Genomic DNA, 27,620 nt, shown 5'->3' with positions numbered 1-27,620 from the left:
AGATTCGAACTTTCAACTCACCCATTGACTATCGTTTGGACATTGATTATGAGCTTTATTATTAATATTAACGACAATAAGTTCCTTTTTTAAAAAAATCATCAATAAAATAAAATCACAAACTCTAGGGATATACATGACATTTTGGTCAACTCCCTATTATTTTTCACAAAAATTTGGCCCACATGAGATATTTTGAAAAAAATATGATAAAATAGAAATAAGAAAATACACATATGGAAATAAATACACCCTATGATATCACGTAGTTTACATCTCGAATCTTCCTACTAGAGAATTGTCAAAAATAGTAAATTTCACAAAATATTTACAACATACTGCAAAATTTTGAGGTTATATAAAATCATAGACATTAATAGCTACTGATATGCTTCTATGAGTGACATTGATAGAAGTCTATCAATTTCTATAATTGATAGAATCTAAAATTTTGGTATAACTTGTGAATATTTTAATATATATATATATATAGTTATTTATTTCAAAAAAATAATCTAAAAATATCATCTATCTCAACTTATACACAAAGTATGTGTAGAAAAATAGTTCTAAAACTAAATAAATGATAAAACTTGGGTTAATTGAATTGCTTAATTTAATAAAGAGAGAAAAATTATTTTAAATAATAAAATGTATGGAAATATTTAAAGATAGATGTAGTTTATTTTAGTTTATGATGATTCATTTATTACATCATATTTAAGAGTAGAATATGATATTATTGTTATAATTTAAAAGTAAAATAGAAAGGTTAATTTTGTATAAAATCTGAAAATAAAATAATTCAGAATCTGGAAGACATTCTAAAAATCTATCACTTTAACCATATGGCTTTCATTCTCCTTCGGCCCACAAATAACTCATCGAGTATGGTTCAATTCGTACACTTTCTCCGAAGGAGAGAAAGTATTTGGGAAATTAACGAAAATAGGATAATTTTTAAGGGTTTAAAGAGTTTTAGGATGGATTTTTAAAAAAGATGAGATATAGGACAAATTAACTAGGAAAAGTCTATATTACCCTTTAGTTATAAAAAAACCTAAAAAACAATTTATGGAATTCTTTCTCCTTCTTCTTCCATTTTCTCACTTCCAAAAAGATAATTTCATTTTTCTCTCGTCTCTCTCTATTCGTATTCCATTTTTCCTCATTTTCACAAAACCTTTAATTTCCTTTTTCTTCCTTTCTCATTTTTCATTCACAAAACTACAAAAACAATGGTAGTTCCGGTGATTTCATTGTGGAACATGACTTGGGACTCGTGATCTTGCTGCGAAACGAGGAGGGGTAACAATTTGATTTTGAAAATAATAGTAAAAGTTTTGAAATGTGCAAGATAGGTGCAAGATGTGTACGACGAGATACGTGGAAGATGTGTACGAGATACGTGCATTCAACCATTCAATGAAAATGCACAACAACAAAGGCAATCCGATCAAAACAATCCCTAAACAGAAAGTGCGTGGTTATAAAAAAAAAGACGAAGAAAGGAGAATCTTGCACGCCGCATCTTCGACAGAGAATCTTGCACGCCGCGTACAAACTGACCACCAATGGATGCCTGAACGGTTGGCAACAATAAATGAGATACAACAGCGACTGAGAAAGGAGAAGAGTTGAAGTCGGGCTGCCCTTTATCTTAGTAGAAGAGAAAGTGAGGGAGAAGGAGAAAGCCGCAAGAAGAGAGCGTGAGAGAGAAGGAAAAGGAGAAAATGACACAAAGTTAACTTTGAGGATTTTTTAAATTAAAGGGTAATATAGACTTTTCACAACTCATTTGTCCTAAAAGTCTTCTTTTTTTTTAAAATCCCATCTCAAAACTCTCACTACCCATCCAAATAATCTCATTTTTGGCAATTTCCCAAAGTCTTTCTGGACTTGTTAGTTTAAGCTTTATTTCAATTTTTGACCCTTCATCATCGTCGTCTTCCTTCCTCCTCTAGTATTCTTTAATGGAGTTCTAAGTAGTTGCATATGGTAGGTGAACAATTATTTTCATGTGGGGTTTGAATTGAATGGTGGAATTTTTCAAATTTCGTCTCTTCTTCTTCCCCGTGACTATCCTCTTCGGAGACTAAACCCACCATTTTTGTTCTCTTCATGGAGTTCTTCACAAGCTTTTACTTCTTTCTCTCTCTTCTTTTCTTCTCCCTCAAAGTCTTTTCTCAGTCATATACTCCTCCGGATAAGTATTTTGTCAACTGTGGATCAGCTACCAACGCCGTTGACGACACTGGCCGGATTTTCATAGGCGACTTGAATGCTACTGATACTTTCAGGTTCACTTCAGAGAATACTAAGGAACTCAGTCATTTGAATGACTCCGTGAGGGTTTTTAATGAGCCGGCGTTTTACGAATTTGATATTGAAGAAGATGCTTTTTATATTGTACGACTTCATTTCACTCCTTCTAATTTCACGGCCGATTTATCTTCTGCTCTTTTCGATGTTTCGGCTTCTGGGTTTGTCCTTCTCAAAGATGTTAATGCCACCGAAGCTGCTTCGGTTAAGGAATTCTTCCTGAGTTTGAAAACTGGAAAATTTCGTATAGTGTTTGTACCTAAATCTTCGTCTATTGCGTTTGTAAATGCCATTGAAGTTTTCCCCACTCCACCAAACTTCCTCATGTCTGAATCTAAGACAATCATCTCAGAGTCAGATGGAAGAAATGAAGGTGCGATTAACTTACCTTTTATGATTACAAAAACAATTTACAGAATTAATGTGGGAGGTCCTGGAATTCCTCCCAAAGGGGATAAACTATGGAGGAAATGGGAACAGGATGATGATGTTTATCTGTTGAATCCAAGATCTGCAATGAACAGCAGTCGAAGAACATCGAGACCGAATTACAAGAATGAGACGGACGATTATTTCGCGCCAGATTTGGTATATCAAACAGCCAAGGAGTTGAATACAGACTCCTCTTTCAATTTCGTCAATATAACATGGTCTTTTCCTTTGAGAAAAAAGACTCTCCATCTTGTTCGAGTTCATTTCTATGATATCGTTGCTATAGCATCTAATGGTTTTCTCATCTTCGCTTTGTATATTGGCAATAACTTCAGTTACCGGATTGACTCTCCTGCTTTCGGAAATGGAGCCCCTTATCCAATTCATCATGATTTCCCTGTGGATTCAGGTGAAAATGGGTCAATTCATGTTAGTGTTGGTCGTTTAAATTCTAGCGAATCTGGACAACTCACTGCTTTTCTTAATGGGATTGAGATTATGGAAGTTATGAATGAAGGTAGCAAAGATCCTTTTATCAGGGAGTTTTTTGGAGATAAAAAGAAGAAGAGCGGTGTTGGTCTTTTGGTGGGATTATCTGTTGGGGGTTTTTGTTTGCTTTGCATTTTAGGATGTGGAATTTGGTTTGGTTTGAAATGCAGGAAAAGAAGAAGTGATGAACCTTCACATACACATACACATACACAATGGACACCATTGTCTAGGTTTGGAGGTGGGAGTACTCAAAGCAGGTTTCATGAAAGAACTACAAGCAGTTCCCCCATCCCAGATTTGAATCTTGGGTTGAAATTTTCACTTGCTGAAATCAAAACTGCCACAAACAATTTCAACAAGAAATTCCTTGTTGGTGAAGGCGGTTTTGGGAAAGTGTACAAAGGAGTGATGAAGAACGGCATGAAAGTCGCTGTGAAGCGAAGCCAACCAGGGGCAGGACAAGGCATTTCTGAATTTGAAAGAGAAATCACAATCTTGTCGAGAATTCGCCATCGACACCTTGTTTCGTTCATTGGGTATTGTGATGAAGGATTGGAAATGATTTTGGTTTATGAGTTTTTGGAGAAAGGAACTTTAAGAGAACATCTTTACAGCTCAAACTTAGCTCCTCTACCTTGGAAGAAAAGACTTGACATCTGCATTGGTGCAGCCAGAGGATTGCATTACTTACACAAAGGCTCAGCTGGGGGAATCATTCACCGTGATGTCAAATCCACCAATATCTTGCTTGATGAGAACCTTGTTGCAAAAGTCTCCGACTTCGGACTTTCAAGAGCAGGCCCTCTTGACGAAACGCATGTCAGCACCGATATCAAAGGTACGTTCGGCTATCTCGATCCCGAGTATTTCCGAACACAACAATTGACAGAGAAATCCGACGTCTACTCGTTTGGAGTACTCCTTCTAGAGATTCTATGTGCAAGACCAGCTTTGAATCCAACGCTACCAAGAGAGCAAATAAATCTAGCAGAGTGGGGATTGAGATGCAAGAAAATGGATTTACTTGAAGAGATCATCGATCCCAAATTGGAAGGTCAAATCGATCCAAACTCTTTGAGAAAGTACAGTGATACAATAGAAAAATGCTTGCAAGATGATGCTACTCATAGGCCAACAATGGCAGATGTGTTATGGGATTTGGAATATGCATTGCAACTCCAACAAAGTACACATCCTAGAATGCCACATGAAGATAGTGAAACAAATGTCAATGATGCTTCTTCCACAGTCATTAGACGTTTTCCTTCTATTGGTTCTTCAATTCTAAGGGATGATCCAGATATGAGCCAAGATGTAGACACTCATTTAACAGCTAATGAAATTTTCTCTCAAATCAGGGCAGATCATGGCAGATAGATGTTATATACGTTTGTGAGTTAGTTGAAATCTGTTTTAAACTATTCTGTTATATATCAAATTGTATGTACATCGAAATTTCAATTTATAGGGAGAAAGATCCAAGCTAAACTCATTTTGTTAAGTTGTATAGATTGTATTATATCTATTGAATTTCTCTCTTATATACATGGGTTAAAATATTAGTTGTTTCAAATGAGTAATTGCATATATTAATACCAAATACATTTTATTATGCACAACCACATAATTAATGGCATGTATTAGCACTTGAAAATAATGCATGCTTAAAGAGTTCGAGATGATGATGTAAATGTAGGACAATGCAAACCAAAATGTGATCAAGTCAAAGAACATAAACTTGATTCAAAGTAGATGTACATTGAAATGTCATTGAATCGAGTATAGTTCAAGATAGCGTTGATGAAATAGAGGAAAAAGACGAGAGTATATAAAGCCACGTGTTATATTTAATAGACTAATTGAATTTATAATTTCACAAAATAAAGGTTATATTAGCCATTAAACAATGAGGACTTATCAAAAATAAAAAAGAAAAAGAAAAAAAGGCTAACATGAGAAGCTCAGATGACTTTAACTCGATCCTTAAACAAACTAAAAATAAGTTAATTTTTTGTTAAACTTAGGTGACGATTCTAATCAAATGACTTTCGATCTCACTTAATAGATAAAGATAAATTTAATATTTTATCATTCAACTTGAATTTTAATTTTAATTTAACTTTAACGAATTGATTTATTCGAACTTAAATTTTAGATCGAAAAAACTCTATTAGTTTATGATAAATTTAATATTATAGTCGAATATATTATTTTGCCTAAAAAAAATTGAACACATTCTATAGAATAATAAAAAGAAATCAACTACGAAGAGAAAAAACGGAAATTTTTGTTGGTCCTCATGAGTTGGGTGGCAACCAAAATAGGCTGAAATTTAATTACAAAGAGGAGGAAACTGAGTTTTCACTGTAGATGACGGCCGACGGATGCCGCGGCTGCCGAGAAAATCCTACTACAGCGGTGGTCGACTCCATTGTTAGTCTCTGCTCAGTTTGACTCGCTTTGTTTACGCCGGCGAACGCTTCTTCCCGGTACTGTGGCAGCGTACAGTCATTTCAATTTCTAATTCAATTTAAACCCTAGATCTGTTTTTTTTTTAATTCTTCTTCTTCTCATTTATGATTTCGTTGATGAACAATTTCTGCAGGTTAGATTATACGAATTTGAACTGAATTTCGCTTCATTTCGATTAATTGCATGATTCCTTTCATCTGATCAGTCTTCGATTTTTGTGCTTGTTCTTCGTGTTCTTTACAATGAATCCATCTGAATTCCACCATCCTGTGGAGTTTTTCGACTAGTTTGTTGTATGATATCATCCTCATTGTTATTCGATCGTTGAACTCGTTGATTCTCGTTGTTATCGTCTCCGAAATGGCTTATACATCGCAGTCTTCTCCTGGATTCTCTGCCACGCAACCCGACACCCCAGCGCCAAGCTCTGAGACAAATTCGATTCCTCCGCCCTTAATCTCCACAGGATCATCCAGATTTCCGCCAAAATTCCAACAGGATCAGATGCCATCGCCTTCTATTAAAACGCCAGGTGCAGCTTCTCCGGCGAATGGAATTAAAACTGGGAGTCCCATTCCTCATTTGAGTACTCCTCCCGGACCCCCTGTTTTTACTTCTCCCATTAGGCCTGCTGCTGTCCCCTTTCGTACTTCACCGGCATCTCCTCAGCCAGTTGTCTTCTCTTCTGCGTCGTCCTTACCAGCTTCTACACCTCCACATTTTTTTAATGCATCGTCTGGGTTGCAACATCAGATGTCTGATGTTTCAGAGGATTCTACGTCTGTAGCGGAATCGCCAAATGTTCTATTTTCTTCGCAGAAGGTATTGCTTTCTCTTTTTTTCTTTCTTTTTCCTCTGATTAGTTGTAAACTTATAATGAATGTTGAAAGTCTGGCCTAATTGTGCACTCTCATTTGGAATGCTAAACGTCAGTTGATTCAGTGACTCCTTGTATATATGTTTTCTTAAACAAATGCCCTATCACGAACTTTTGTGTTTTTTTTCTAAAATCTAGTTGGAATTAATTTTCTTGCAATCTACTTCTTTATCGACCTTGGTACAGGTGCCGAAGACAAAGAAACTAGCTAATGTTCCTAGTTTAGGTTTTGGAGCATTGGTTTCGCCTGGGAGGGAGATGTCATCGGGTCCTCAAATATTACATCGGGAACCCCATCGTTGCTCAAGTTGTGGGGCTTATTCAAATCTGTACTGCAACATCTTAATCGGTTCAGGTCAGTGGCAGTGTGTAATTTGCCGGAAGTTGAATGGAAGTGAGGGTGAATACGTGGCACCGAGCAAAGAAGACCTTTGTCATTTTCCAGAACTATCATCATCTATGGTTGATTATGTCAGAACTGGGAACCGGAGACCAGGATTTATTCCAGCTTCTGACTCGAGAACATCTGCACCTATTGTTCTGGTTATTGACGAGTCTTTGGATGAGCCACATCTGCAGCACCTCCAGAGCTCCTTGCATGCTTTTATTGATTCTGTTTCCCCTACAACAAGAATTGGAATTATACTGTATGGTCGTACTGTATCAGTATATGATTTTTCAGAAGAATCTGTTGCCTCTGCTGATGTGCTTCCTGGTGATAAATCACCAACTCCGGATTCTTTAAAAGCATTAATTTATGGAACAGGGATATATTTATCGCCAATGCACGCCTCACTCCCAGTAGCGCATACAATATTTTCATCACTGAGACCTTATAAATCAAGCGTTCCAGAAGCCTCTAGAGATAGATGCCTTGGTACTGCAGTTGAAGTTGCTCTTGCCATAATCCAAGGACCTTCAGCAGAAGTGTCTCGAGGAGTGGTTAGAAGGTCGGGGGCTAATAGTAGAATTATTGTTTGTGCTGGTGGACCGAATACATATGGCCCTGGGTCAGTTCCCCATTCTGTCAGTCACCCAAATTACCTGCACATGGAAAAATCTGCTCTAAATTGGATGGAGCACCTTGGTCATGAGGCCCATCAACAAAATACCGTGGTTGACATTCTATGTGCTGGAACGTGCCCTGTAAGAGTTCCTATCTTGCAGCCTCTTGCAAAAGCTTCTGGTGGTGTTTTGGTTCTTCATGATGACTTTGGGGAGGCCTTTGGTGTAAACTTACAGAGGGCATCTGCTAGGGCTGCAGGTTCTCATGGTTTATTAGAAGTACGCTGTTCTGATGACATTCTAATCACCCAAGTTGTTGGTCCGGGCGAAGAGGCACATGTAGATACACACGAAACCTTCAAAAATGACACCTCTCTTTACATTAAAATGCTGAGTGTAGAAGAATCCCAGTGCTTCTCACTCTCCATGGAGACTAAAAGAGACCTAAAGAGTGATTTTTTATTTTTCCAGTTTGTTGTACAATATTCAAATGTTTATCAAGCTGACATATCGAGAGTAATTACAGTCAGATTACCTACTGTTGATAGCTTATCAGAATATCTTGAAAGTGTTCAAGATGAAATAGCTGCAGTCCTTATTGCCAAGAGGACAGCTTTGCAAGCTAAAAGCCAGTCCGATTCAACGGATATGCGGGTTACAATAGATGAAAGAGTAAAAGATATTGCTTTGAAATTTGGTAGCCTGGCACCAAAGTCAAAGATTTATCGGTTTCCAAAGGAGTTATCTTCAGTGCCAGAGCTGCTGTTTCACTTGAGAAGAGGCCCTCTTCTTGGAAGCATTGTTGGTCATGAAGATGAAAGGTCCGTATTGAGGAACTTGTTTTTGAATGCATCTTTTGACCTTTCCCTCCGCATGATAGCACCTCGCTGTTTAATGCATCGGGAGGGGGGTACTTTTGAAGAGCTTCCAGCATATGATCTAGCTATGCAGTCAGATGCTGCTGTTGTGCTCGACCATGGAACAGATGTCTTCATTTGGTTGGTATGTCACCGCTTGCTCAGTTACTCTACTATCTTTTGGCAGATTTTTTTTATTTTTGGCATGCTTCATGTTCTTTTTGTACCCTCACATATTGCAGCGTCATCTTTAATCTCTTCCTGGAAATGCTTCCATTGACATTTTTCCCTTCAAAATCAAGTGCTACGTGAATTTTTTTTCTTTAATCGGACAACCTGCTCAGTGGAATATGACTTGATATCTGTACCAGTCTTAATAAAAAGAAAAATAGTTGGAAACGCTTAAAAGGAAAAATTTGCCACTTTTTTGTCTTTTCTCGAGAGAGATTCAATTTTAAAAAACTAAAATGTAGCAGAACAGATACAATATTGTGCTATTTTGAAGATTTGTCTTTCAAGTATGTTTTATTTAGTGCTATTTTTAAGTATAGTAAAATGAACCAAAATATTGCAATTTATCTATAATAGACCACAATAGATCAAGATAGACTACTATTTATATCTATCATCATGTGGATTGTGATATTTTGTTGTATTGGTTTATCTTGGTCTCTATCGTGATCCATCGTGGATAAATTGTGATATATTGCAATGTTTGTAAATATTTTCAGAAGTTGTCATTTAAAATCATCTCTTTTTTATTTTACTATTAATAATTATTATTTTTGAAGTTTATTCCTACTCAAATATAATACATACATACATATATTAATTAGTAAAGATGAAAAACAATTGAATGGTAATGAGCATCAGATAGAGAGGGTAGGAGTGTTCGCTCCTCCCGTACATTTTAATCTTATGCACGATTATTCCTATTCTTCTATAGTCATGGCCTTGTAATGTTCTGATTTTTTTTACATTCAAATTTTGATCTTCTAGTTCGCTTTTCTTTTTGTCCTTTCTTTTGGCGTAACTTATTATTCATTTTCTACTTTTGGTGTACTTAGGGTGCTGAGCTTGCAGCTGAAGAAGGAAAAAGTGCAGCTGCTTTAGCAGCTTGCAGAACGTTAGCAGAAGAGCTTACCGAATCAAGGTTTCCAGCTCCCAGGATTCTTGCATTCAAGGTTTGTAGCTTTATTTATTATAAATGCTATATGCTCTTTCCTTATTTGTTGGATTCGGTTTTTTGCAATCCTGGTTTGCTGTTCTTCTACTGTTGTCCTTTTTTTTTTCTTTTGCAAAAAAAAAATAATTTTATTTTACTCTTTTTAATGTTTTGACAATGTGTGGGTGGAGGAATCGAATTTCAAAGTTGATAGTAAAGTCCCGTAAGCTATTCTCACTTTCTATGAGGTCCTTTTTTGTCTGTAACTTTTGACATTAGTTTTAATTTAGTCATCTGTTTCAATATGTTAGTTTTGTTTCAATTTGGTCTCCAGATTCATGATTTACACTTTTAACCTTCATTTTTTTTTACTAAATACTTGTCTTTAGTGTTAATAACTATTAATTAATTTAACAGAATCTAAAGAGTTGTAATAAATTAAACTTCACTATCTTTCGGTCACTATTAAAATTAATTAATTTTTTCTGCGTCATAATAATAATTTAAAATTAATAAGAACATATTTAATTTGAAGCAGGAAGGGAGCTCTCAAGCTCGGTATTTTGTTTCTCGGCTGATTCCAGCACACAAGGACCCTCCTTACGAACAGGTGAGTAATAAAACCCATTCTTCATGAATTTTTTGACTTGATAATCCTTTGCATTTTAAAAATTAAGTTTATTTCCTCCTAACTTGTGTACTACAAAAACTACTTTTTCTTAGAGGTGAAAAGGATCATTTTTTAAAACGAAAATGATTACTAAATGGGACCTAAACTAGTGAAGGGTCGTTCGATATGGTGAAGCTAACAGATTGTTATGAATTTGATTGTGGTAGGAGGCGAGATTTCCACAACTTAGAACATTATCGACAGAACAGAGAACAAAGCTGAAAAGTAGTTTTCTTCATTTCGATGATCCCAGCTTCTGTGAATGGATGCGAAGCTTGAAGTTGATCCCACCAGAACCAAGTTGAAAACTAGGATTTACTCTCTCTTTCTTCTTCTTTTTGTGGATCACTTCTCACAGTCTTTCCTCCCTCTCTCTCACTTTTCTTTTCATACGGCAAAATTTTATACTTATACTGACTAAACAAAGTTCTTTCGCATTTGTATTCTTACGGATGGTTGCAATAAGCTTTTGCAGGAACCAAAAATTATACCATGCATTCTCCTTCGAGGCAGGTGGGACGCATCGTTAAGTTCCCTTTTTTCTTTTCCCACTTTATACAAGGACTGGAGTTTGCTAGTTTCTTTAATTTGTTTTCCAGTGTTCGATGCGTTCAATTTTTGCACATTCATTAGTTTAAGTTTTTGGATCAAGTGTAATAGAATAATAGGTTATCAGTAAAGTTAAATCTTGCCATGTTATTTCTTCTTTAATTAAACTTGAATTTACTATTAACTTTAGGTTTTCGAGTGCTTTTAGTGCGTTGTCTTCTTCCTCGTTAATGAGGTGGTGTCAGGCCAGCGTTCCCTTCTCATTGTCACGAAATGTTATACATAAATCCTCCTTCTCTAATTTAGATTATTTAAAGTGTTTGTACGTTCTATTTTTATACATATTTATATTTTTTTTAAATATTAGGTTAATGAAATTGACATTTATGATTAATACAAAATTTCAATTGATAAATTATTGAGAAATAATAACAGAAGAATAATTATAAGAAAAAATTGTTTTTACATGAAATCTATCAACCAATATGAGTTAGTTTAGTGATAAAAACACCAATGTTATGGTAATTTTTTACTTAACTAAGATATTACGGTAATTTTATACTAAAAATATATATATCACAATCCATCTTTGTTAATTGAGCTATAAATATTTAAATAAATTAAGCAAATTTTAAATATACATATAAAATGATAGTCAAGAAGGAATTTGTGGTTCGAATTATGTACACATAAAAAAGAATTATTGGTTAAATGGGAAAAAAGAAAATCTGGGAGGGCCGTAGTGGTAAGCCTTAAAGCCACCTGTCCTTAATATTTGGTTGCCTTATCCATACTCTTATGCCGATGGACTCTCCGCTTCAGCTTACCATCTCCGACCAACTGCTTCCTTTCACTTCCACTCTCGCCGTTGCCGTTTCAACTTCATAAACTTCCTCACCATTTCTGTTCATCCAATTTCCCGTCTGATAATTGCAATCAGTATGACAACGCCGCTTTGTGATTCACCAATGGTGAACCACTACCACCCTTCCCTTTCATCTCAATCTCACAAGCTTCTCCTCTCTTTTGAGTCATTCTCGCTCCAACCCCATCTCCGTTCCGCATTTATCCACATATCCCCCTTCCAATTCCGACCCAGAACTTCTAAATTGGTGCATTCTACAAAACGAAATGCGGGGCCTGTTGCTTCTCTTGGAGGTTTTTTAGGCGGAATTTTTAGAGGAACTGACACTGGTGAGTCTACTAGACAGCAATATGCTTCAACTGTTGCTGTTATTAATGGGTTTGAAGCGCAAATGTCTGCCTTGTCGGACTCGCAACTAAGGGATAAGACGTCTATGCTGAAAGAGCGAGCGCAATCCGGCGAGCCGTTGGATTCTATTTTGCCTGTAAGTTTCGTGAACATGTACTCCTATAACTTGCTGCTTTTATGTTTATTCTTTGCTACAATTTTCAGTAGTATGTTCATGCGCAGAGTTCTGATGATAACTGTTTCTTTACTAGATTGTAGTTTGATACTCGAAATTATAGTCTGTCCAACTTATGCGGAAAGTTCGTTTTTGGTGGTAATTTGTTCTGAATGCTCTAACGCGAAATTCTAACTACGGAGTTTCTGCTGTAGGAAGCATTTGCTGTTGTGAGAGAGGCTTCGAAGAGAGTATTGGGGCTCCGGCCGTTTGATGTTCAACTGATAGGCAAGTTATCTAGTCTACATTTTCTCTGTTGCCTTTCTTCTTATTAATAGTTCTGTCTGTCATCTGTTACGTATTAGCTTAATTTAGCCTGATTGCTACTGTGTCCACAAGTTCGTGATGGGAGTTATTTGCTGTGAATTATTTAGTGATCTTTCTTTAGAGTGTACAACGTTTCTTATCGGGGGAAAAAAATACAGTCTAATATTTCGATCGAAGATGGTTCATATTATTGTTGGATGATGGAACCAAAAAAAAAAAAGAATGAGAGATAAGTGCATATACCCAATGAGTACTCCAAGAGGGTTACAGAAGAAAACCACCAGTTGACTTCTAGAAATAAATAATCATGTATTCAAGATGTAAGAAGTAAAAAGAACTCCTTGAAGCCTCGACTTTAGTTTACCAGTAATGGTTTTTGGTATATTAGTTATGTAATGAATTGCTTTAGAAATTTATTAATTGTTTGATACCATCTTTTTCTATTTGTTAGAAGGACTTGTTGGAAAGTTAAAATCTTGCAGTAAAATTCTTACGTTGTTCGTTGCTCATGTCAGGATTAACACCATTTATTTTATTTAGAAGACCTCATCTATGGTCTAGGAGCTTCAGTAGTGTGTTTGCCACAAACACGCAGAAGAGGATTTAGATGATATGCTATGGAGATGTTAGTTTATCGCAGTAGTTGAGGGAAGATTCTTTCTTCTTGGACATGTTCAGACTGAGGTTGGCTCTGAGTAGGCTCTGTTACGTGATGTTGGAGAGGTGTGCTTATATTCACCGAGCTTGAATAAGAGACTCTTCTTTAGTTGCTGCTTTTGATTTTTATGTGGAATATAAAGCTATAGGGTGTGGAGTTGTGGAGTTGTAGAAGGGCATTTGTTCACTTCAATTCCCCCTTTCGGTGTCTAGGGCTGGTTATTTTTGTATTATCTTTTATTTTGATTCTTGAAAACTGGACTTCTTTTTATAATTTTCTGTTGGCTCCTTTATTTTGGGTTTTGTTTGTATCATCATACTCATTCTTATGAAAGTTTGGTTTTTTTGCTAAGAATTAGTATTGGAATGCCAGCTTTATTTTTTAATCAATTTTCTGATAAACTAGTTACTACCTTTTAACTTTGGAATTGCTGTTTACAAACAGAGTAATGTTTGCTTGGTTCATTCCTTTTTGCTTATTTGAAGTTCAAATGCATATGGAATTCTTGGTACTGAAGCACTGTATGCACTATTAAGGTACAAACTTTTGAGTTTCTTAGTTCTATTCTTGCAGGTGGCATGGTTCTTCATAAGGGAGAAATAGCAGAGATGAGAACTGGAGAAGGAAAGACCTTAGTTGCTATTTTACCAGCTTATTTGAATGCTTTAACTGGAAAAGGAGTTCATGTTGTTACTGTCAATGATTATCTGGCCAGGCGAGACTGTGAGTGGGTTGGACAAGTCCCTCGTTTTCTTGGACTGAAGGTTGGCCTCATTCAACGTATGCCTCATTCCTTTTTAAATTTGTATTATTACTGTCTGGTTCCATCTGCCTCACCATAATTTTTAAAATTTTATCTGTATTTATTTGGACTTTCATAGTGTTTCATTGCCCTCTCATTTAACCCGCATCAAAATTATGTACAGAGAATATGACAAGTGAAGAAAGAAGAGAGAATTACCTAAGTGATATTACCTATGTCACTAATAGCGAGCTTGGTTTTGATTACTTGAGGGACAATCTTGCCACGGAAAGTAATCCTTGACTTATTTGTTTGCTTTGAGTTACATTTTATTTGGTATGTTCCACTCAAATCACCTAAATGCATGTGTGACATGTGCAGAGTGTTGAAGAGCTTGTCTTAAGAGATTTCAGTTACTGTGTGATTGACGAGGTTGATTCTATCCTCATTGATGAAGCAAGAACACCACTCATTATATCTGGCCCTGCAGAGAAACCTAGTGATAGATATTATAAAGCTGCAAAGCTGGCTTCTGCTTTTGAACGTGATATACATTATACTGTAAGATTAGATTACCAATTGTGTTTTTTTATAATTGCTTAAATCTTTTGTAGCTCAAGAACTGAATTTTGTTCCACAACCCTCCCCATTCCCCAGATTTCTTGAAAATATTGTTTAAAACTTTGGCTGTGTGATTAAGAACAAGACTGCAAGAAAGATTTCAGTTACATTTTGTTGTTCAATGCTTCTTAATAAAATTTGGTGTTCTCGGAAAAAAAAAAGCTAAACCAGATCTGACTAGTTCTTCTTTTCCATTTGTTAGCTATCAGAGACATAATTAGGCTTCTTTTATGGTTTTTTTTTGGATCTTGTTTTTTCTGGTACTGTCTCCATATCAGACTCCACATAGGGAGTTCAGAACTAAAATAGCAAAAGGGGGCAAGGAACTGAGTTTCTATACAAAAGAATATACAAAGGACCAAAAAGGAAAAAAGAAAACTAAAACTCACACCCTAACTAAAGGAACAAACTCCAATTCAAGAGGATTAAACTAAGCTCATAATTTCAAAAGGTTGGATAATAAACGTCCTCATGGATGCATTGAATCGAGCAACCTCCTAAAGCTCATCCCAAGCTCTCTTGATCTCTCAAAAAGTTCTGCTATTTCTCTCAAGCTGAAACCCCCTCATCATAGTAAAGAAACAAGAGTACCACAACTTTTCATTTATCATGATACAGTGAATTGAAGAGCACCTCCTCAATCATGACACTTCACTCTCTACCCTGAGTCAAACATAAGTGGAACAAGCTCAAGCAATTGCTCCACCAGGGATCAGCAACGAGCACCTCACAATCAAACAGTAAAATTTAATTTCATTACTCAAGTGAAATTTGAGAATATGCTGTTGGATTGTGCAATTTTTGGTTTGTCTGATCTTTTAGGTGACCTGACCTTTACTGGCTTACATGACTTTGAAGTCCTAACAAGTGTTAAATGATCAGATTCGTGTACATGTGATTTTAAGAAATAGCATATTTCCCTAGCAGAATGGAGATTTTCTGGCTTTGTCGAGTTGAGTGATAAGAAGTAGGGAAAAACAAGAATATAAAATTCTAATAATTGTGCTGTAATTGTTGCAGGTGGATGAGAAACAGAAGACTGTACTGCTGACAGAACAAGGTTACGAGGATGCTGAGGAAATTCTGAATGTTAAAGACTTGTATGATCCTCGAGAACAATGGGCATCGTACGTTCTTAATGCAATAAAAGCTAAAGAACTATTTCTAAGAGACGTCAATTACATAATTCGTGGTAAAGAGGTCCTAATTGTAGACGAGTTCACTGGTCGAGTGATGCAGGTACTTTTTCTGAATTCATCTGTACCCTCAAAAAGATATATTTATTTGATTGTACCCATGGTTTGTCTTTTCACTCTTTCTCTGAGAATTTTTTTGACAAGAAACATGTATATTCATATAACAAAAGAGAACAACCTAAGGGCAAGGGACAAGAGTGCCCTCCCTAGAAGAAACTAAAAAATGATGGCATTTCAGTTGTTGAATAATCAAATAAAAGAGAAACCTAAGGGCATGGTTTGTCTTTTCACTCTTTCTCTGAGAATTAAACCATACACGTAAGAAAAATGATCTTGTCTCATGAGTAGGTCATTTGTTTCAGTGTTGTTTTATGGCATGTTCTTTTATGATCAGTTCTATGGTTTCAACTACCTATTTGTATAAAATAACTTGAGGAATGAAACAAGCTACAAATTGTTGATTGTAAGTTAGAGGGCCATCCTACAGGGTTACGTATATTTCTGAATAGTGGTTCTTTCGTCTCTTTGTACCTTGTTTGTTTGGTTTTAGCTTAGAGGGCCATCCTACAGGGTTACGTATATTTCTGAATAGTGGTTCTTTCGTCTCTTTGTACCTTGTTTGTTTGGTTTTAGCTTATAGTTTTGTATGTCCTCTTTTTTACTGTACCTCCATTCCCCTTCAATTGATATTTGACCATATTTTTTATTTAATGATACTGTGAAGTGTAAATAATGTAATGTTAATATATATGTCAGCTGCTGCATTCAATCATTCATATTACAGTGTAATGTTAATATAATGTACGTCATACTTATTTATTCTTTACAATTTGGTGATGGAATTATAATGGTTTGTTTACTGTCCAGGGGAGAAGATGGAGTGATGGACTTCATCAAGCAGTCGAAGCAAAAGAAGGTTTGCCAATTCAAAATGAAACTGTTACACTGGCTTCGATAAGTTATCAGAACTTCTTCCTCCAGGTAGATTACAGGACCTTTTTCTTCTGTAAACTCAATAAAAAGAAAATTCTCATTCTCCTTGATGCTTCTTCTTTCCATTGTTTGCAGTTCCCAAAGCTTTGTGGAATGACTGGCACTGCAGCAACGGAAAGCACTGAATTTGAGAGTATATATAAGCTCAAAGTCACAATTGTACCTACAAACAAGCCTATGGTCAGAAAGGTACTGATAATGATAAGCCTGATTTTCATAAATAGATAATTGTAGAATTTTGATTGTCATGTGCTTTACATGTGTCCATATGCTCACATACTCAAAGGCTGCAGTTTAACCTTAGTTTATTTAGAAGTGTTAAGATTCACCCAAATCTCTGGCCTTACCATACAAATATGCTCTTTTCTTTTTCTTTTTTCATTTTTATCAGGATGAGTCAGACGTAGTTTTCAGGGCAACAGCAGGAAAGTGGCGAGCTGTCGTGGTAGAGATTTCTAGAATGCATAAGACTGGTCGCCCTGTGCTTGTTGGCACAACTAGTGTTGAGCAGAGTGATGCTCTCTCTGCACAGTTGCAAGAAGCTGGAATTCCACACGAGGTCAAATCTTTTACTTTTCTTGAAAATTTACACCAGTCAACAAATAGGCTATTATATGAAATGGAGAGAACCTGCTACTCTATTACCCTTTTTAATTCCACTGAATTCAGTAACTTAAAGCCAATAAGTTACTATACTTCAGTTTTAATCTTTTAATTAATATTCTCAACATTGTGTTAAGAACTTGTGAAATTTGATAGAATATGAAAATTGAGAAAAATTCTACACAATCAATAAAATGGGTGCTAGGCCTCAATTGGAATGCCAAGAGTTTGTAGCGTTTCCTTCTAAAGCTACCATTTGGCTTTGGAAACATCTCAATCTTTTAGAGGGATTTGTGGCTGATGATATTTAGTGCCCTTCAATTTCTGCAGGTTCTCAATGCAAAACCAGAAAATGTTGAGAGAGAAGCAGAAATTGTTGCTCAGAGTGGTCGCCTGGGTGCAGTGACCATTGCTACCAACATGGCTGGACGGGGCACTGATATAATTCTGGGTGGAAATGCCGAATTTATGGCAAGGCTGAAGTTACGTGAGCTGCTTATGCCAAGGTATCATCTTCATCATGTTATGGATTTGATATTTCCCTTGTTGAACTTCTTTTGTCCTCGAAGTAGTTGCATTGAAAAAAATTAGGAAGACCTGTAGAAAACAAAACAATGGGTGGAAGTTAAAGCATAATAAATCAAGCTTTACAATTTGTGGGAATATTTTATTGCAGACTTGTCAAACTAACTAATGGAGCTTTTGTATCTGTGAAGAAGCCTCCTCCAAAGAAAACATGGAAGGTGCAGTACCGATTTTTATTCTTTGTTTTGTATTTTTCCTCAATATTTCTGCTTGGTTTGTATCTTTCCGTTCTATGGTATCTCATTTCATCAATTTTATGATACATTAGGTTGGTTTGTATCTTTCCGTTGTATGGTATCTCATTTCATCAATTTTATGATACATTAGGTGAACGAAAGTTTATTTCCATGTGATCTTTCAAGTGAGAATGCCAAATTGGCTGAAGAAGCCGTACAGTTTGCTGTGAAGACTTGGGGTCAGAAATCACTAACTGAACTTGAAGCAGAAGAGCGTCTATCTTATTCCTGTGAGAAGGTATATTCTTTGAAATCTGTATTCTTTTTAAACGGCAGCTGAAGAATTCCTAGAATTTATATACTTTTTTTAAAAATTACGTGAAGCACTTCTTATAATTCCGTCACAACACGACTTTAGGTTCTTTTTCTTTAGTGTTGTTTTCTTATCTCATGAACTTGTAGGGCCCTGCTCAAGATGATGTCATAGCTAAGTTGCGGAATGCATTTTTAGAAATTGTCAAAGAATACAAGGTTTTTACTGAGGAAGAAAGGAAGAAGGTCAGTTTTTTTCTCTCAAAAAGTGGGAAAATCTATTGCCCGTTCTTTCGTGTTGTTGTATCTCTTATTTTCTCATCCTTGCAGGTTGTGTTAGCAGGTGGACTCCATGTGGTAGGGACAGAACGACATGAGTCCCGACGAATTGATAATCAGGTTGAATTTATGTATTTTGATGTTGCCGTAGTGTAATCCTGTAAAATACTAAGTTTAGAAATTTATTTATCGTCTTACAATGATTTTTCCATTGTCACAATTACTCTATATGCTTGTAAAAGATTTGTGTATTATTCTTACGGAACTTGAGGTGAAGTTGAATTCTCAATATGTATCATTGCAGCTGCGTGGTCGAAGTGGTCGACAAGGGGATCCTGGAAGTTCACGTTTCTTCTTAAGTCTTGAAGATAACATCTTTAGGATATTTGGTGGAGACCGAATTCAGGTTATCATTTACATTTAGCTTAGGACTATCTTCAGATTCTGATCCATGATTGTTGATATATAATTTTTATTTGCATCTGTAGGGTTTAATGAGAGCTTTTAGGGTAGAAGACCTTCCTATTGAATCCCAGATGTTAACAAAAGCACTTGATGAAGCCCAAAGAAAAGTGGAGAACTACTTTTTTGATATCCGAAAGCAGTTGTTTGAGTATGATGAAGTTTTAAACAGCCAAAGAGATCGTGTGTACACCGAGAGAAGGCGTGCACTTGAATCAGACAGTTTACAGGCACTTATTATTGAATATGCTGAGCTGACAATGGATGACATATTAGAAGTAAGTCATATGAACTTTCTTTCATATTGCAGAGGCCTCATTTAATCCAAATATAACAGGTCTCATTGATTTTAAAAACTATAGGCAAATATTGGTTCTGATACTCCAACTGAAAGCTGGGATCTTGAGAAGCTCATAGCAAAAGTTCAACAGTAAGGGGCTGAATTCCTTTTCAGTGTTTATCATCAGCTTTGTGGTTAGGTGGCTAGAAAGGCATGAAGCATAATAGTGATTAAAATCCTTATGAAGTTTAATTTGCCTGTGCATCAATTTATTAAATCTACTGCATGAAATGCTTTAAGTATCCAAACGTATAAAAGAAGGGGTAAGAGATGGCTTTTTGCACAATGTGGCTGTTGATGGGCCAGGTTGCTGGAGTTTGTTAGCAAGTCTGTACGTGCCAGAGAAAGGTAGGTTGTTTGTAGCATTCAGGTTGCTGAAGGTGGAGAGTGTTTCTCTTGAATAACTGGGTTAAATTATCTTTCCTTTTGACCTGTGCATGTGTGGTTGATCTCTTTTCCTTAGTTATTGTTGCTGTGGAACACTGTCTTGTTGGTTGAGATTGATAGAACGGTTTATTTCCTTGGCTTAAAATGGTTGTGTTGCTGGAAGTCGTATTTAACAATCAACCTTACAAATGCTTTCTGATAGATATTCACATAACCTGATCTTGGTTTTCTTGACTCACATCTCACTTTGTTTAGGTATTGCTATTTGTTGGACGATTTGACCCCAGATTTAATAAGGAGTAAATATCCAACATATGAGAGTTTGCAGAATTATCTTCGTCTACGTGGGCGTGAAGCATACTTACAGAAAAGGGTTTGTATTTCGATAATATATATACATACACATTTATTTGTGTTTATCGCCATCAGATTCTTGCTTGTGGTCCACCCCTAACCTGCCTAAATTTACCTTTTGAGGTGTCTTATTTTTTAAGTCGATGCTCACCTCCTTGATGGCGCTCCCTTTTCTTTACCTTCTTTACCATGCCTTTATGAAATTAAATTTACAGTCGCATGTGTTGAAGAATGAAATGAAAAGATATAGGTATTTTAACAGCCTAAATTCTTGGAGTAGTGGTGAGTTATTAGTGTAATAGCGTTTTTTGAGTACTTTCATGTCCTGCTTTTGTTGCTGATGCCTTGGATCTTTTGTCTAGGGTTTAGGGTTTAGAACTTGGATAAAGTTTCTCTTGGAGATCGTTATCTTTTTGTCGTTGGTTATTGGTTTTCTTCATTGTCGAGCTTATTATAATTAAAATTATTCAGAAGTTTGTATCCTGAACAATTATTCATTTCCATATTTCCAAGTGTGGAGGATATAGTACCGTTTCAACAAATGAAAATTTCAAGTTTATTGATATTGTAGTACCGTTTCTATTTTCAGGATATTGTAGAGAAGGAAGCGCCAGGACTAATGAAGGAAGCCGAGAGGTTCTTGATCTTGAGCAACATTGACCGATTATGGAAAGAACACTTGCAAGCAATAAAGTTCGTGCAACAAGCTGTAGGTTTACGTGGATATGCACAACGCGATCCACTTATAGAGTACAAACTTGAGGGCTATAACCTCTTCTTGGATATGATGGCACAGATACGGAGAAATGTTATTTATTCTATTTATCAGGTATATATCCTATTTTGTAACAAATCTACCCATTTCCCCTTTTTTCTTTCAGGTTGTTGCCTATTGAGCTAAGCTTATTTTGATTGACCATTCTAGAGTTCTTTGCTCACCACACAATTAAAAGACAATAGTTTTCTAGGGCTTAAGCATAAAGGAAAAAATATAGCCCCTATATATAAAAGTACAACTGGAGAGAAAGTATGGCAAAAGTGGAAATATTAAAGAAAAACACTCAACACGACTTTGAGCCTTGGGACTTCACAAAAGGTGAGGCTCCAGCCTTGAGCTTTAGATGCGGCTCGGGAAGGCTTTTTAAAACACTGGACTGTACACTTCACTTGTTGTTCCTCTCCTTTTTTGCACTCTTCTATATTTTTATTACAAATTTTCTTTTTACTTGTGTTTTGACAGTTCAAACCGGTGCTTGTTAAGAAGGATCAGGACGGTGGAAGGAAGGAGAAATCAGGTGAAGTTGTAACCAATGGTAGAGGTACAAATAATAATAATTCAGGCCCCGTTGCTGCTGAATCATCTTCTTCAGCTACTAATCCCAAAACAACTGCTTAAGTTCTGCAGTTTCCCCTTCTTATGTGTTTAAGAAATTGTATGGAGAATGTAGTCCGGCATAAATTCTCAGTATTGGAGGATTCTTTTGAAGCCATTCTTGCAGATGAGCAGTAGGGTACTTGTGGATTAAAATGGGGTTTTTTTGTTTGTATATTCAATTCTTGTTCAACTGCAATGGTGAATCCAAGACGATGTGTACAATATAATTTTGTAGAAATTTTAGAGTAATAAGAAAAGGAAAATATTTAAAAGTGTATCTTTGTGCTTCTCACGAAATTATCCGATCATAAGTTTTTGTGTGGCTAATTCTTACATTCTTTTGATATTTCAATTTTTTTTGTTCTTTTTTGGTATTTGAAGAGTTGTACAAAGATGTGTATTTTGAAATGCACAAAAGTATTGCTCGTCAGTTGGTTAACATTGTGTGAAAAGAAAAATGATTAGGTGCTTACTGCTGCTTTTCTTTGGACGAGTTCTACTGTTTGTATTCTTGTCAAACTATACTCTTTTTGTTTACATTATAAATTAGTCTTTCTAAAATGCCAGTGAACTTTGTTCTGGTTTTAGAAAACGTCAGATGAAGTTTCTAACGCTCCAAGTACATTTTTCACATATCTTTGATTATATTCTGTCATATGATAAATAATTGTTTTAGAAAAGAAGTTAGAATTGATATTTTTCTATTGTGTAGTAAATGAGAGTTGCATGAAGAGATAGATGTAGCCTAGACTGCACATAATAATTGCCTGTGTGTAGTAAATAAGTATTGTAATGGAATATTACAGTAAATATGATGCCGATGCCGATGCCAAACAAGATTTCTTTGGGAAGAAGAATTCAAGAATAGTTACACAAACTCACAACTACTTCCCCACCACACACATGCACACAAAGAACACTATCTTGGGGAGGCCACACTTTCTTCTTTCTTAATGATAGAGCATAAAACCTGTCTTGAAATGTAAGTCTCAAGCTCTTTAGACACTTGTGTCAACTTCAGGTCAAAATTGCTTCTATATTTGTTATGCTTAGGGGATGATAAGGATGCTGCTGAAGCGGCGGACGTTAGGGTGGAGCCAGAGCAACGCTTCCTCGGGCTTGAAAAACTTCCCGGCGAACCAGTAGGTACCTTTCCCTTTGCATTCCCCCAGCTCATCCTCCTCGTTCTATCTATATCATCACAACTACTAGTAGTAGTAACATTATCTGTAAGAAGGCCAGATTTGGTCTCTAGTGGCAAAGGCTTGAGGTAATTGTGTTTTGATCTCTCAAGCTTTTCTTTGGCTTTCTCAGCTGCTGCAAGAGCCTTGTCTCTGCTCAAAGTTATCAATTTCCATGGATTGATACTGATATGAAGGCCTTGTTTTCTAGTGGATGGAGTCTGGGGATTTCCATCTATTTTTATCGACAATTTCTTCGACTCCTGAACACAACGTACAACATAAAAGGCGACTGTCATTTATATAGAAAATTCGAAAATACTTACTACCTTCATCCATAATTTGATACGTCGTTAAATGTTATATTAACTTGTTATTTATTTATTTCGTAAACTTCATACCATTCTTAAATTTTACTTTTGCGGCAAGAAATTGTAATAGAATCTTTTTTTAGTGAATGGGGTGGGGAAATTTTGTGCTAAAAAGATAGTATGAAAAAATTTCCTATACTAACTGAATTCCTTGCTTGCCACGAGAGTAGAGAATTTAAGAATTATGTGGGAATCTACAATGTAAATGAATAATAAATTAATCCACATATTGCAAAAATCACCGTTGAAGTATGATTAGTAATAGTTGCAATTAAACACTTAGATTTTCAAGTGTAGATATTGAGCCTTCAAACTTGAAGTGTTAAAGTTGGACCCTCAAATGATAAAAAGATTAAACTTCAATTGTTACAAATTCTATAATTACGTAAGTTTAAGTGTTGAGGGTCCAATTCTAACACCTGTGTAAGTTCGAGGATGGCTCAAGTTTTACAATTGATAGTTCTGAAAGTATAATTACAACTTAAATCATACTTTAGAGGTAGTTTTTTTTTGCAATTTGTCGTAAATCAATATAATATTTGATGACATGCCAACTTATTTATGAAAGTAACGATATCGTAGTACTGGAAATTTTTTCAAAAGTACAATTACCTCCGAGACTTGTCCTCCTCTTTGGCACATGACAAGACGCGACACCAAAGTTGGCTTCTTCTCGGGTGAATCGAAGTCGTCATCTGAAGAGAAATCGGAGTAGTCTTCATCAAATGACTCCTCAATAATAGATTGGCTCTCCTCTTTCATGGCAAGTATGTAGTCATATGTTCTCATTCCCTGAAGCCAGTGGTTATTAAATACATTTTGATTGAAGAACAGACCGACTCCATAATAAATCAAGAAAGTGGAGAAAGAAAATCATAAAAATGCACCTTTTGTATGAGAACTATGTGAAAGAAAAATAGTTGTCCAAGTGCTGCTGAGCCATAAGCAGTCATCAACACAAGCAAGGCCTGTCAGTGGCATTTGATGAATTCGATTAATTCTTGTCGAATCAATCTCGATTTACACAGAGAGAAAATGATGATGGGGATTAATTTTGTAATAGTGAAGAGTGCTTTTGTCATTCTCAAATTAATTTTCAACTTGACAAAAGTGATTTTAACTATTTTAAAATCAATTCAATGTATGTACTTACGGAAATTGTAGCAAGTGCTTCTCGTGGAAAGTCTACGTGGAGTCTTGTTCGCAGTTCCATTTCCATTCCCTTCTTGTCTACAAAACACCTTATGAATATGACAATGGCCATTCCCCCTTCAATCGCTAGCTGCATTCGCCCCAAACAATTTGTCAATCAGATGTTCAAAGAACCATAGTTTGACAATACTCAAAAGTAAATAAAGCAACTAACCATTAACAACACGGATATCATCAGAAGAAAGAATGTGGTATAATTCTTTTTTCCAACACAGTTGTTTAGCCACTGGAACAAATAGACACAACCAGTGAATCAAGAATGCTGTCTGTTGAAACATGGATATGAATGTGATTTGGGTTATCTATATATTACCCTACAATGGTGATCGAATCCTTCAACGCAACGGTTGCAGGTTCGACAATGCTTGCTGTGCCTCTGCACCTGCATTGCAAGGAAGGGTTTGATAAGTACCAATGTTTTTTAAAGCTCAAGGAGAAATAGTTAACAAAGAAGAGCTTATTGTTGTGCGGCTTTTTTGTGAGGGGCTTGTTTATAAAAGTAATACATAATGAAGAGTTCATTGTTGAAGTGAAAATATAAAAAGACCCTTAAACGCAAGAACTTTTGCATTTAGCTTTGATAAATTTGATTTTTTTTAGTTAACAAAGAAGGAAAAATTCAAATTATTACTGAACAAACCACAAGCCCCAAGACTTAACAAAAGTTATGTGCCACCATATGCCTAGGCTTGTGCCAGGAAATGCTTACTAAAACATTAATCGTGTTACATGGATACTCCTCTCACAACCGATTAATATTGAGATGAACTATATGTTATTCAATATGATAAGCGTCCATGAAATCTATACATGCATTCAATCCAAAAATACAAATTGGATCAAATCCAAGAATAGTGAACTTAAAGAGGTAGCATCTAGAAGGGACATGTTAACATAGTGTACACTTGGTTGCTGATTAATTTTCAGATGGAGGGTATCCTCTTTGATTAGGCTTGGATTAGATTGAGTGTGGCAATGATACTGATAATAATACTTAGGTTAAATTGAAATTTTGGTCCTTGTGGTTGACAAGTGATTTATCAGATTATGGAAACTATTTATGAGTTTTTACTAAAGAGAACTAAATTCTAACTTGCCCAAATTTAATTCAACCAAATATTTATTCCTCCTAGGAATCAAACATTGCATTACATTACGTACCTCGAAATCACAGAGAGAGCAAAATGTTATATCATCCTGGTTGTGATCAGGAGTGATCACATCCTCCTTCATTAGAAGAGGAAAAGGAACCAAAGGCTCCATTTGAGGGCCACCCATCCATGGATCTAAATACTTCCTCCGGATCAATCTTTTCAGAATCTTTCTCTCTACATTCCTAAATCGTCTCAAAACGATTTGCACCAACACGAACCCAAAATTTAGTTTTGGTTTTGATTTAATCTTTTTCCTTTTTCGGAGACGGGTTTTGTCAGTTGGGTCAATAGCAGTGCACCTTATGAACAGAAACATAACTGAGAGAACCTGAATAGGAAAACCAAACGGAAAGCAGTAAAGATCCAACGAGTAGGAAAGACAGTGTTATGAAATAGACAAAAGAAAAAAGAACTAAGCAGAACAACATAAACAAGATAAAATCGGCACAGACATTTATATTGTTCACTGTATTAGCTACATCCACGAGCAGAGAAGAGAGCAATCTTATTATTAAAGAGAACAATCTAGATTACATAGCAAGAGACACCTCTTAAGTGTAGACGGGTTGAGTCGGGTTGGGTTGAAGTGATCTTACATACCAACCTGATACCCAACCCAATCCGTCTAACATACAAAAAATTGAACCCACCCAAAAACAAAACTAACCCACCGATGGACCAGATTGTTGGGTCATTTTGAACACCACCCAAGGTTTATATAGTGCATTCTTAACACTAGGGCATATTACCACGAGCTGTTGAGACCACCCGTGCTAGAAAAATCAGATTTAAAGCATTAAAAATGAAAAGAAAGGATGAACCAAAGCTTCCATATTACCACAAAGGAAAAGAGAGCGGTGATTGTAGTTTCGGCAACTCTGTTCCCAAGGAAAAGCCCCAAGAAAGTGTAGAAGGAAACTACTAGAAAGCTGAAAATTGCGATGCCCACAATCTGAAAGGAAATGTGAAAATGAATTTGGGTGTCTTACGTAAAATATGATAGAAATGAAAAAGGAAATGCAGTTGGTAAAACAGGGAAAGAAAAATTAGAAAAGTAGGGTTAAACCTGTAAAGGATGGAGAGGAGGTTGCCAGCCATGGCGTCTCATGATGTTTTGTTTGGAGAATGGGAGAGAGAAGAGGAAGAGGAAGAAGAAGAAGAAGAAGAAGAAGAAGAAGGTGGAGTTCGCAAAAGAAGGGGACAGAGTCGAGTTTAGAGGACACCCATTTGGTTTCGTCTTTACCCTCCAACGGTCGAATATCTTCGTGTCCAAATTTGAATTTGAACGGCGCCTTTCAACTTTCAACTAAATCATCTAATAATTAAATAAATTTACATTAACAATACAAAAATGTTGTTTTCTTTATAAACAAAAAATATTTTACCAAAATTTACAATAGCAAAAAAAAAATAATAATAATAATGATAGTTTTCTCATTCACAATAATTTCACCAAAAAAAAAGAAACAATCATAAGAAAAATTACTTTAAAAGACATTGTCATTTTTTAAATTAAAGATATAGTTGAAATTATTAAATGAGCTCTAGCAAAAATAGAAAAAAAAATAATATTCATTTTCTAAATTGCAAAATAACAAATTTAAAAATCTCGTCTAATATAATTAATTTTGTCATATTCGCAATATGTAAAATATGTGTAATGAGTTGTTTTTTCTAAATGTTTTTGTCATTTGATACAATTTTTCTTTTTAAATTTGGAGTTAATTACAACATGAAAATTGAAATTGAAGATAAGAATTTGTATTTCGTTTCTTTCTTTTCGTTTTTGCTAATTTAGTTACAACATTTTTTAAATTTGTAAAAGTAGCAAATTTAAAAGTGGTGAAGCTTTGATAGCCTCATGATTACTCTCTGATAGCTCTATGATTATCATATGTTAACTCTCTGATAGTCCTATGATTACTGTTTGATATCACTAATTTTTTCATATTTGCATTAGGCAAAAAAATTGGTGCAATGAGCTTTTTTTTTTCTAAATGTTTTTGTCATTTGATGCAATTTCCCATCTTTTATTCTAATACTTGATTTTAGTTTCAAAACTCATAATTGAAAAATTAAAAAAA

General features: G+C 35.6%; 4 protein-coding genes across 6 annotated transcripts; 3 read left to right on the top strand and 1 right to left on the bottom strand.

Moving 5' to 3' along the window:
- Positions 1-1,856: 1,856 nt before the first annotated feature.
- LOC101203058 (probable receptor-like protein kinase At5g24010) lies at positions 1,857-4,819 on the top strand. The gene has a single exon (XM_004135480.3). The coding sequence runs from the start codon at positions 2,122-2,124 to the stop codon at positions 4,621-4,623; it is 2,502 nt and encodes an 833-aa protein (XP_004135528.1). The 5' UTR covers positions 1,857-2,121; the 3' UTR covers positions 4,624-4,819.
- A 704-nt stretch (positions 4,820-5,523) lies between these two features.
- On the top strand, positions 5,524-11,003 carry LOC101203295 (protein transport protein SEC23-1). Of its 2 annotated transcripts, none has more exons than XM_004135481.3 (6): positions 5,524-5,735; positions 5,852-6,540; positions 6,782-8,602; positions 9,525-9,641; positions 10,161-10,232; positions 10,460-11,003. In XM_004135481.3, exons 2-6 carry the CDS (start codon positions 6,079-6,081, stop codon positions 10,595-10,597), a joined length of 2,610 nt encoding a protein of 869 aa, XP_004135529.1. In that variant the 5' UTR covers positions 5,524-5,735; positions 5,852-6,078; the 3' UTR covers positions 10,598-11,003. The 2 variants fall into 2 exon arrangements, with proteins under 2 accessions (XP_004135529.1, XP_031741544.1); XM_031885684.1 differs by having other exon boundaries at positions 5,525-5,735; positions 6,097-6,540.
- Positions 11,004-11,594: 591 nt separating this feature from the next.
- Positions 11,595-21,940, top strand: LOC101203540 (protein translocase subunit SecA, chloroplastic). 2 transcript variants are annotated; one of them, XM_011657236.2, is made up of 20 exons: positions 11,595-12,190; positions 12,424-12,496; positions 13,767-13,973; positions 14,120-14,223; positions 14,317-14,496; positions 15,577-15,795; positions 16,620-16,733; positions 16,821-16,934; positions 17,137-17,304; positions 17,679-17,854; positions 18,025-18,091; positions 18,261-18,407; positions 18,572-18,667; positions 18,752-18,820; positions 19,005-19,106; positions 19,189-19,440; positions 19,525-19,592; positions 20,145-20,262; positions 20,833-21,072; positions 21,484-21,940. In XM_011657236.2, exons 1-20 carry the CDS (start codon positions 11,783-11,785, stop codon positions 21,637-21,639), a joined length of 3,078 nt encoding a protein of 1,025 aa, XP_011655538.1. In that variant the 5' UTR covers positions 11,595-11,782; the 3' UTR covers positions 21,640-21,940. The 2 variants fall into 2 exon arrangements, with proteins under 2 accessions (XP_011655538.1, XP_031741248.1); XM_031885388.1 differs by lacking the exons at positions 11,595-12,190; positions 12,424-12,496 and adding an exon at positions 13,108-13,258.
- Positions 21,941-22,359: 419 nt separating this feature from the next.
- Positions 22,360-26,774, bottom strand: LOC101222377 (protein S-acyltransferase 18). Its single transcript, XM_011657235.2, has 9 exons — positions 26,603-26,774; positions 26,375-26,488; positions 25,544-25,864; positions 24,696-24,764; positions 24,537-24,608; positions 24,324-24,452; positions 24,058-24,138; positions 23,783-23,962; positions 22,360-23,062 (listed from the first exon to the last, which is right to left on the bottom strand). The coding sequence occupies exons 1-9, from the start codon at positions 26,642-26,644 to the stop codon at positions 22,538-22,540; spliced, it is 1,533 nt and encodes a 510-aa protein (XP_011655537.1). The 5' UTR covers positions 26,645-26,774; the 3' UTR covers positions 22,360-22,537.
- Positions 26,775-27,620: the final 846 nt, after the last annotated feature.

Source organism: Cucumis sativus, chromosome 5, assembly GCF_000004075.3.
Source record: "Cucumis sativus cultivar 9930 chromosome 5, Cucumber_9930_V3, whole genome shotgun sequence".
Lineage (NCBI taxonomy): Eukaryota > Viridiplantae > Streptophyta > Magnoliopsida > Cucurbitales > Cucurbitaceae > Cucumis > Cucumis sativus.
The sequence above is the reverse complement of the archived record's forward strand: the minus strand, read 5'-3'. Positions and strand labels throughout refer to the sequence as shown.

Excerpts from the sequence above, each read along its gene's own strand:
- LOC101203058 (XM_004135480.3), top strand. The coding sequence starts at position 2,122 with ATGGAGTTCTTCACAAGCTTTTACTTCTTTCTCTCTCTTCTTTTCTTC.
- LOC101203295 (XM_004135481.3), top strand. The coding sequence starts at position 6,079 with ATGGCTTATACATCGCAGTCTTCTCCTGGATTCTCTGCCACGCAACCC. Across the intron at positions 6,541-6,781 it reads TTCTATTTTCTTCGCAGAAG|GTGCCGAAGACAAAGAAACT; the intron begins GTATTGCTTTCT and ends ACCTTGGTACAG. Across the intron at positions 8,603-9,524 it reads CAGATGTCTTCATTTGGTTG|GGTGCTGAGCTTGCAGCTGA; the intron begins GTATGTCACCGC and ends TGGTGTACTTAG.
- LOC101203540 (XM_011657236.2), top strand. The coding sequence starts at position 11,783 with ATGACAACGCCGCTTTGTGATTCACCAATGGTGAACCACTACCACCCT. Across the intron at positions 12,191-12,423 it reads CGTTGGATTCTATTTTGCCT|GAAGCATTTGCTGTTGTGAG; the intron begins GTAAGTTTCGTG and ends TTTCTGCTGTAG. Across the intron at positions 19,593-20,144 it reads CTCATAGCAAAAGTTCAACA|GTATTGCTATTTGTTGGACG; the intron begins GTAAGGGGCTGA and ends CACTTTGTTTAG.
- LOC101222377 (XM_011657235.2), bottom strand. The coding sequence starts at position 26,644 with ATGAGACGCCATGGCTGGCAACCTCCTCTCCATCCTTTACAG. Across the intron at positions 24,453-24,536 it reads TGATATCCGTGTTGTTAATG|CTAGCGATTGAAGGGGGAAT; the intron begins GTTAGTTGCTTT and ends GGGCGAATGCAG. Across the intron at positions 24,139-24,323 it reads AAGCACTTGCTACAATTTCC|GCCTTGCTTGTGTTGATGAC; the intron begins GTAAGTACATAC and ends TGCCACTGACAG.